The sequence below is a fragment of the Phalaenopsis equestris genome, unplaced genomic scaffold, assembly GCF_001263595.1.
Source record: "Phalaenopsis equestris unplaced genomic scaffold, ASM126359v1 Scaffold210247, whole genome shotgun sequence".
Classification (NCBI taxonomy): Eukaryota; Viridiplantae; Streptophyta; class Magnoliopsida; order Asparagales; family Orchidaceae; genus Phalaenopsis; species Phalaenopsis equestris.
Window position 1 is genome coordinate 136,182 of NW_018229347.1, and position 10,611 is coordinate 146,792.

Sequence of the window (10,611 nt, forward strand, 5' to 3'; positions counted from 1 at the left end):
GTTTAGGGGACCATCTACATGAGTATCCCAAAAGATCAAGGGACCTAGACTAGAAGTTTGAGTTCAGGGTTGTGAGTGAATGTGGGTGTAGATGAGTGTAGTGAATGCCTTAGCTCCAGACCAAGACCCAGGGTCAACCCTAAGGTTCAGCAATCCTAAGGGTGACTCATCTTGAGTTTCCCCACCTACTAAGTATTTAGAGGTTGAGAGCAATATGTGGAACTCCAAGTTGAGTAAAGAAGAGGGTAGAATTTCTAATGGTGAGGGTTCCAAGTCTAGTTTTCTAGGAATAGTCAAAAGGAAAAGTCCTATGGCTAGACCCTAGGCTATTAAAGAGGAGGAACTAAACCTCAACCAAAATTGAGGTCAACAGTGTTACGGCGTGTTGAAGCCGTGTCATTCCAATGTGTGAAGCCATTTAAAAGTATTCATGTTTCATAGGTTATTAGTAACTTTTCTCTCCATTAGCTTGTATTAACAAGATTTTTGTTCCTCCATCATCTATTCTTTTGAAATGCCTTGAGTTTCATACTTTTTTAAATTTAAAACCACAAAAGAAGAATTAATTACATATTTAAATGAACTATTTTTATGGCATTGAATTAGCATCCTACACGCCTAAAAGCACATGGTTAGAAGTCTCATGGAATAAATATAAATCCAGAATAACAAGCTATAATAGAAACCCCAAAGTTATATAGGGTGAATTAGTACCTAAGCATCCTAGCGAGGTAACTATCGGCTCTCGCACCGTAAAAAATTTCATGGTGGGTGCACCATGAAGACGTGGCTTGGTATAAGATTTTTTATGTTTGGGCACTCTTTTTTTTAATTTATTTTTTATTTTTTATTTTTAAAACATATGTGATATATTATATGAGGAGCAAATACATCTATTTTGTTATCCTGTATTGAAGGCTTTAAATGAATTCAAATCTTTAACATTCACCATCATATAGATTTCCATGTAAGCAAACACGTATGATTGGTATGCATTTTCCCTCATCATTTTTAGAACTTTGAAAGAATTATACCTAATCAATTTTGATTTTTAGCTCTCCACTTCTCAATCCTTTTTTGCAAATACGAAGCCACATAAGTTCTTATCTTTCGAACTTCTTCTATACTAAATGTCGACAATGTAGACTCTTGTTTCATTACTGTGATTGACGGCGGCATGGCTTTATCTCATAGTGAAGCTAGTTATCTTCTCTAATAAATTTTTGTTCTCTTAATACCTTCTTCTTGATTCTCTAGGCTACTTGATATTTGTTTGTCTGAGAAATCCTTGCTGAATGGATTTTAAGTAGATATCTTAGACATGCCTCAAATGGAGGCAGTCGACCTTATTGAACTGTATTACCCTATTGAATGCAAATTGGACATACAACATAACCTTAATTCATTATATATCATAAGTTAAATCCATGTTGTAAACGCACAGTTGTTTTTTCACAATCTTGATATGACCGTCAGTTTGGGGAAAGAAAATGATACTTCTTTTCAATGGCATATGCATCATGGCTTAAATATATCCAAAAAGAGCTAAGAGATAAACTATTATTGCAATGATTGTTCATAGCAACCTTAAATGCACGTAATCTTTTTCAAGGATGTGTTGTTTTTTCTTGTGCTTTTTTGCTTACATTCTTTGAGGATAATTATCTCAGAGAATCTCTCCACCATAGCAAAAATATAGTTTATAATTTGATGCGTCAACAACAATCCCAAGAAATCCATGGAAATGGTTTCCCATGGTTGGCATATGCATAAGGTGTATAATCCTCACTTCTTGCATGAGGGTTTTGAGATGTAGCAGAGTATACATCCCCTTTCGAAATAGTCACACATGCATATTCTTAACTAATAAACTTTTCTTTGTAAATTTTTAAGCATCATATTCACCGGATGTTTTCGAAAAATGTAAAAGTTTGTGCTTCTCATATCAGCTTCACCCAATCATCATCCTAAGGAACACAGATTTGATAGCCCTTGTAGATCAATCCTTTAGGACTGTATATTTCTTCTCAGGTGTCCTTAAAAAAATCCCTGTAAGTCTTCATCAACTTATGTGAAGCATCACATTTGTGTCAAGAAGATTGTAGTTGCATTGTTGTTGGTGAAGTCACCTTTGGTCATTATGTTGCACTAACTTATTGTACTCAATGACTAAGTTGAACTGCTATAAGTACACCATCCACTTCATGCTTGTTAAGGCTTTTCTTAGGTTGGGGTGTATTGAAGTGCATTGTGGTATGAATGGACCCTAATCTCAATGCCAAGCATATAAGATTTTTAGTGCTTTATTGCGTGTTAAGGTGCAAGTAATTTTATATTTCAATTCGGGTAACTTTTTTGAATATCGGATTGCAACTGTGAGTAGTATGTCAGATTTCTCACTTCTTGCATTAGAACCATGTTGAGTGTATATCCATAAGCATTGACCTCTACATATTTTATAAGCCTAAGACTGACATGTCTTTTATCATTTTGTTTTTAGAAGAAGAAATGTGTTATCATTTATCTTCTCCCATCTGAATTTTGGGTTAGCCCTATCAATGCCTGATACAGAAAGTTGTGGAGAAGCTTTATCACATATTGGCATGCTCCCATTAAACTTTTAACAATGGTCACACTTGTGACTAATGCCAATCCTTGATTATCTTTTTATTTAGGGCTATTTCTCACTATCAACTTTGGGGCTCAAGTAGTCTATGGTCTTCTTTTCAAAGTCACATTTCTTCAAATTGAGAAGAAGTTGGTATTGTTTGAGGAGGTTAAAGACTTTATGTATGTTTTTGAGATGTTCCTCCTATGATTGACTATAGATGGGGATTTCTTCCATATAAAGGATTACAAATTCCTATATGAGTGGCCTCATGATGTCATTCATACGACGCATAAAGGTCGCTAGCACATTGCAAAGAACAAATGGTATCATCACCCACTCAAATAGTCTCTTTTGACCTTGAAAGTAGTCTTCTTAGTGTTTTCTTCTTAGATCTAGATTTGATGACAACCTAATTTGATGATCACAGGTCTTTAGGATCATATGATGGTGCATGCAATAACTTGATTAGTGTCCCCCTTGAGATGGTGGTGGAAGAGTTATATGGGTAGTAATAAAAGTCTATTCAAAGTTTGGGCTTATTTAAGGCTGAAATTTTTGGTCTTTAGCAGACTACCTTTTTCGTAACAAAAAAAGGATTATGAACTTAAAATCAAAAGTTTGGGATGCGGGGAACTAATGATAGAATTTGTATGAGTTTTAGATTTGTAGTTAAAATGTTGTGAGTTTTTTAACCTAATTGCTAATATCCGGATGTTATTTCTTTGTGCTGGGCTTTTGGCTAGGATATATTCAGTTTAATGTTGGGTTGTGGCCTTAAAAAGTTGTGGGGGTTGTGGGGGAATATATAAGAGTGTTTTAAAGGTGGTAGAGATATCTTAGGATTGAGAGAGGCAAATATTTTGATCATTAAAGCCTTAAATGGAAGAGATGGGAATTTTATTGGAAATAGGGATAAATAAGAGTTATGAAATATAATCAAAGATTCATCAAAAGGGATCAGTCACTAGGTTTCACCAAAAATAGATAACTATCAGGTCTTGTTATATGAATTTACCACACAGCGTAAGGGTATTTGTAGGATGGTGAGATGGAGAATATTAGAGATCGACATAGGTTGAATGAGAGAAAACTAATGGAGGCTAGGAAAATAGCAGGAAAAACCACCGTACAGCGATATCAGCGAGATACGAACATCAAGGATGATTAACCCCATATTCCTTATCAAGCCACAGACATACAACTTGATGAGGTAAAATGATAGAACTTTTCAAAGAGGAAAAATCAGATAGTAATCTTTAATAATATAAAACTCTCAAAGAAAAGTCATTTGAAACAAATCCAAAGCAGAGAGATATATAGAAGAACCACACATGCAACCCCAATCTTAATTAAAGCAAACAAACAAAGACTTAAGAAGGCTTGGTTGGACTCAACCCCTAGGGGTGGCAACAAATTGAACAAATTCGGGATAAAACTGAATTGAACTGATTTTTTCTACACTAGTCAGTCTAGGATGGATCCAAGGGGGACACCAGTAGGAGGGCTGATAGCGTAACTTGCTCTCTAGTATCTCAGTGCTCCTATAGAGAAAAGAAGTGCATCCAAATGAGTGCCTTGAGGATCGTGCTTGCCATAATTGTGGGAGTAGCATAATACTTTCCATGCTCTTTAACGCGGCAGGCTCTCCAACAATAATGAACCACATAACAATTATGCGAGCCAAAGAAATATTGGAATTCCTGTCTTTGCATTATCCAACCACATGATGTCTTGAAGCTACAATGAAAGTGAGCATTCTAACAAGTTAAGTTTTTGAACAATAGAAACTCTCTTGGGACAAATAGTCATTAAATCTGAAATAGATCTTTTGGCTCAACTTTTTCGTATTAATTGAACAAACAAAAGGAGCATATTAATATTTGCCCCTACCTTGAAGGGCTGATGTCTATTGCTGAATGAATGCTTGAGTTTCTCATTTTATGAGTTATTTGTTGTTGTATTGAACTTATATTAGATTCTTGCTATCATGAATACAATAATACCTTTAGAAATGTCTATATGGGTTTTCTTATTTTGAAGCAATCATTGTGGTTTGCTTATCGAACATCTCCATCATTGCATCCATTTGTTGTTAAAGGAGCCTAACTTGGCCTTGTCTCTCGTTGGGATTTCAGTTGTCAACCTCCCCTTGTCTTCTCTTTAGAGTATATAGGGTCAAGATTGATTCTCCATTCTTCTTATAGCTACGCTGTCAAGACGTTATTCAAAAGTTTTTTTATAACTTAACACTCTGATACTAAAAACTTAAGCAATGAGACATTGTATTAAGAAGGCTGCATGAAGTAAATTGGATGATGCAAGCCAAATCAATATTGAAACTCCTATCTTTAGATAATCCAACTACATGATGTATTGACACTACAATGAAAGTGATTCTACCAAGTTAGGTTTTTTAAACAAGAGAAACTCTCTTGGGCGGAAAAGTCATTGAATTCGAAATAGATTTTTCATTGGTCCATCTATGGGCTCAACCATTCCGTATTAATCCAACAAAACGAGGTTATTAATATTTGCCCCTACCTTGAAGGGTTGATGTCTATTGTTGAATGAATGCTTAAGATCCTCATTTTATAAGTTATTTTTTGCTATAATGAACTTCTATTAGTTCCTTGCTATCATGAACACAATAGTACCTTTAGAAATGTATATCTGTGTTTCTTATTTTAAAGCAGTCATCATGGTTTTCTTACTAAACAACTCCATCATTGCAACCATTTATTGTTAAAAGAGCGTAACTTAGCCAAGTCACTATGGGTTTCTCGTTGAGATGTTAGCTGTTGACCTCTCATTGTCTTCTCTTCGGATTATCTAGGGTCAGGATTCATTATCCAATTTTCTTATAGCTACTTTGTCAATACATTGGTCCAATTTTTTTCCATAATTTAACACTCTGATACCAAAAACTTAATCCATGAGACATTATATTATGAAGGCTACATGTAGTGAGGAGAATAATCATGATTCGATGTGAAGCATGGATCTAAACAGGAAATTTTAGGGCTACAGTACAAGGAGGAAGACACTATTCTTTGAATTTTTTTCCCTCTCTAGTTTTCCTTTTCCCTATGTTTCTCTCAAATCTTAGGGATCATGACACAACCACAAAACTAGGCCCACTATAAATTTTGAGCTTCAAATTAATTTTAGACTTTTGCATCACATGCAGCATGAGCTCTTCTATTAATTTTTGATCCGATTTTTTTAGTTGGTATAGGTCCTTGACAGATAATGTGTGTTTGATACCGTTCTAATTTTTTTATTGCATGTTTAAAGTGGATTGCCAATGCCTGCCATCCATTGGTCTAGATCTAATATCCTACTTAAGTTTACTTCATTTTGCTATTTATCTCTCTTAACTTCTTAATTAGATTCAACTTGGTTGTTTGCTACTTCATAATGTTGCTTTTTTTTTTTATCTAAGAAGAAGCCACTTTATGTGAAGTAGTCATGCATGTTTATTGTTGTCGCCAATCATATACTTGTAGCTAGGGCTTTGAGTTTTCCTCTAAGATTACTCTATAATCCAATCAATTTTGCCTCGGATCAAAGTCAACAGGCTCAACTTGGCTTTGGTTGAACTTAAATTGAATCAAGTTTTGATTGGATCAAGATAACTCAAAATCGGATCTAATGATATATGCACGCATGCATGTACGTACTTGCATGCATTTGCTTGTGTGCGCGCGTGCACCATGAGTGCGAGCACTCGTGCGCATGTGCAAGTGGGTGTATATTTGTAGGATTATGAATTTCTCTTAGGAGATCATATAAATTTGTCTTAATTTGGGCTTGAACCAACATTAACAATTTGGTTTATGCATGCTTATTTTGGTAAACTTGCATGCATTTTTCAGAGGACTATTTTTTGGCTTATGCATGCTTATTTTAGCAAACTTAGCAAATTATACTCTTCCCATCATCATCAGAAAAGATATGAGCTGTTGGTTTTTTATATACCAATACCATCATGCGGTGTATTGTTCTAGTTTTAACATTCCATGCCATTATGTTTACATGATCGTTTAGGTTCCATGACTCTCTCCCATAATGTTATATCCGGAATGTAGAATATTAGACCATTAAACTGCGTCCTGAAGAAGTGGTCTTCCTGTTTGTCTTGTTCTTATTTTGCAATCATGAACTACTGATTCTTTAGCTAGATCTTTGTTTGTGTTTCGGATATTTCTGTACACATTCTTCTCATTGCTTGGCAGTCAGCTGGAGCTGATGTAAATCAGGAATTCTTCCGGGGTTATGCGATAACTGCTGCTGCCCGTGAAGGCCATTGTAATATACTCAGCATGCTTTTGAAAGCTGGAGTATCCCAGTTTGCTTGTGAGGATGCATTATTGGAGTCTAGCCTATGTGGTGAGGCCGAAGCAGTGAAACTATTGATCCAGTCAGAAATGGTCAGGGCAGATGCTGCTGCACATGCTCTCGTGACGGCATCCAGTAGAGGTTTCCTTGATGTGGTGGCTGCATTAGTTGAGGTGAAACATTTTTGAAAGATTTACATATATACCACTCAATTCTTATGTATTACATATCCAACACCTAAAGTTCAATTTTTACGTACATGCCACCTTTCCTTTGTTTGAAAAGTGTGTTTCACTTTTTTAAAAGTTTAAATGCTGGTAAGTTTGATGTGATATAAGAGGTTTGGGTGGTATAAATGTAAAAATTAAAGTTTAGTGTGTTAGATATGTACATACATAGGAATTAGGTGGTATGTATGTAAATGCCCCCAACATTCTTTTTTTTAGCACATTGACTGACAATACTAATTCAGTACCATTGAATCTCATTTTAGCAATATCTTGTGTCATAAGCTACTTTCTATTATTCTGAATCATTTGAGCTTCATTTTTCAGAATGGGGTGGACGTAAATAGCTTGGACAGAGTCCTACTACGGTCAATCAAGCCCACCCTGCACGCGAATGTGGATTGTACTCCTTTAGTTGCTGCTATTGTCAGCAAACATAAGCCAATCGTGAAATATTTGTTAGAGGTGACAATCCAAGTCCTTCACTGTAGGCAGTGGCCCATCTCAGCAACTCAGTTATTTTTGTCAATTTTCAACCTTACCATGCCTGATTTGCATTACATATTTGATAAAACCTTGTGTGTAATGAAGAGAAAGACTCATGTTTTTATTTTTCACCCCACTGGTAGTGCACGCTATATGCTAATTGCAATGATAACATTTAGAGGAATTTTGTCTGCTGCCTATTAGTGTAGTCTTTAATTCTATGCTCTTCACTCTGTGAATGTGAGTTCTAGAATATTAGGAATGCTAGGCTGTGTCATCAGTAACTATTTTTTGCTCTTGGGAAGGTGCGACCTTCAAGTGAGGTACTTTAGTATTGAAAAACAAATGGCCCTTAGTTGAACATTTCGTTATTAACCATCGAATAATTTTTGTTGAGATAAGTGTCAAAATAGTCCATGGACTCTTTGATCTTTTTAATCTCATAGCCTATATAAATGTCAATTTAGTCCCATACTCTTTTTATTATGGCTTAAATAGTCTCATATTAAAAGAGCCCGGGACTAAATTGACACTACTACCTACTCTATTTTTGTTTTGTTACTGTAGTTAGTACATAAATTGCATTGTTGTGCCAGTGTATAATAATATCCATTCAGTAACTTTAGTTTTGGAGTGCAGGCAGGTGCCAGTACAACTTGTCTGATACAGGTGGGCGCTTGGTCCTGGGATCCTATTTCAGGAGAAGAGGTGAGAGTAGGCGTCTGCTTGGGAGAGCCTTATAATGCATTATGGTGTGCTGTAGAGTTCTATGAAGCAAGTGGTGAGATTCTCAAATTATTACTTCTGCATTCCCCTTCTTTGCTAGAAGATCCATATCTTGGTAGAACTCTTTTTTGCCATGCCATACTTTGCCAGAATTCCAATGCAATAAAAGTACTGCTTGCTCTTGGTGCCAATTCTAACTTCCCCCTGAGAACAAAACAAGGCCATGAATCCTACCCAATTCATCTTTCTGCTAAACTTGGCAATGTCCACGTCTTAAAACAGTTAATTTCACATGGATGTGATGTCAATGCCAAAACTTCAGCTGGAGAAACTCCTTTGATGGTCTCTGCCAAAGCCAATCATGCTGAATGTTTCTTAGAACTAATTATAGCAGGGGCGGACTTAGGTTTGATCAGCAATTCAGGAGGCAGCGCCATTGAACTGGCAAAGCAGGGCGTGTTTTCATCTTCTATCCCTGATATTCTTTCTCAGGCTTTGTATACTGGGGCAACAATCCATTCAAGTAATCTGAGAGTATTTTCTCCATTGCATTTTATTGCTGGTTGTGGTCATGCAGAAGCACTCCAGATGTTTCTAAATTCTTCCACTGTAGAACTTAACAAGCTCGACAACTCTGGGCTCACGCCTCTCATGGTGGCGGCAATTGGAGGCCATTTGGAGGCTTTTCGACTGCTCGTGATGGCTGGAGCTGATCTTACAGTAAGATCAAGTGATGGCAATACCATTTTATCTATCTTGCTGCATGAAAATATAGCAAGCTTCAGGGACTATCTTGAAAAGGTCTTACTTGATGGAGTACTTGGTAATGTGATATCAAACACACAGTTTAAAGCTCTTCATTATGCAGCGAAGAAAGGGGATGGTTCATCAACAATCCAACTTATAAAGATGGGATACCAAGTCAATTCTCTAGATGAGAATGGATATTCTCCTCTCATGCTTTCTGCCATGGAAGGCTTCTCCGATGTGTGCAAGATTCTACTCGCACGTGGAAGTGCGGACTCTGAGCTTATAAACGACCGAAAGGAGACGGCTTTATCGTTGGCAAGGTGCAGTAGCAGGTCAAACAAGGCAACGGAGGATGTACTAATGGATCATGTCGCTCGGTCCCATGTTCTCGCCGGGGAGGAGCTCTCCAAGCACACTAGAGAGGGGAAGGGCAATCCTCACATGAAATCGGTTCGAATGCTCAAGTCTGGCGTGCTGAGTTGGGGGAAAACGAACAGAAGAAATGTGATGTGTAAGGAGGCGGTGGCAGGACCGAGCTTAAAGTTTCTGAAGAATTGGAAAAAGAATGATGGGCATAACAAAGCTGAGATCTTTAAAGTGGTGACAGTGAAAGGCAGAGAAGTTCATTTTGAGGCAAGTTGTGTCTCTTGCATGGAGCTTTGGGTTCGCGGTATTAATCTCGTCACAAAGGAGGCTACTTCCGGCGTGACTTGAAAGGAGCTGGAGTTCTCTGCTTATACGGCACCATGGGTAACAATTTGACTCTAAAATTCAAAGTTGAAAAGAAAAAAATGAAGTCGATACTCAAATCATCCTTCTTGCAAAGCACGCTGATCTTTATTTTTTGATTTGTGATCAGTTTGCTGCAATTGGGAAGTGATTTACCATGAAATTCACTGTTGGTTTAAACGCTTGGTTTTGTAATTTCATTGCAAAGTATGTGAAAATTTGTGCAAGCGTTTGACTTGTCTCTTTGCATATGGAAACCATGGGTTCTTAGTTTGAGCAAGAGCTGTACTCTTTTGCTTTGCTACCCTGGAGTATGAGATGTTTACTGGACTTTTCTTATCTCTGTGAAGGCCTCTGTTGCCCGGGTTGCTTTATTTATTTTTTAATTAATTAATTATATTAATTATTTTCTTATCTGTAGAGCGCACAGGCTCACAGACATATGTGTGCGCGCACGCGCTATGTCCCGGCTCATTGGTGCGGCCTCTGACATAAATTTCTCGGGTCGGGGGTTTGAATCCCGTGACGCGAACTCTTCAGATCAATTAAAACACACTTGAGTTTTGATCCAAATCAATGAAGCGTTATTCCACTAAACCAAATACTGATTCTCTTTATATATATATTATATAGGGTAGTGAGAGATAAATTTATAGAAGAAGGTATGGTGTAATTGAGTCAAGCTGACTTGTGAGTTAGCTCAGGGCTCGACTCAATTAGTGGTTTGCTAGCTATGCTTAATGA

At 36.9% G+C, this 10,611-nt stretch overlaps 1 protein-coding gene across 1 annotated transcript in view; it reads left to right on the forward strand.

Moving 5' to 3' along the window:
* Positions 1–10,198, forward strand: part of LOC110036730 (ankyrin-3-like) — a 26,659-nt gene extending 16,461 nt beyond the window's left edge. Inside the window, exons 2-4 of the mRNA XM_020741242.1 lie at positions 6,847–7,122; positions 7,504–7,641; positions 8,302–10,198. Of these exons, the coding sequence (XP_020596901.1) occupies positions 6,847–7,122; positions 7,504–7,641; positions 8,302–9,852 (1,965 nt within the window). The 3' untranslated portion in view covers positions 9,853–10,198. The remainder of the gene's footprint in view (positions 1–6,846; positions 7,123–7,503; positions 7,642–8,301) is intronic.
* The last annotated feature ends 413 nt before the right edge of the window (positions 10,199–10,611 follow it).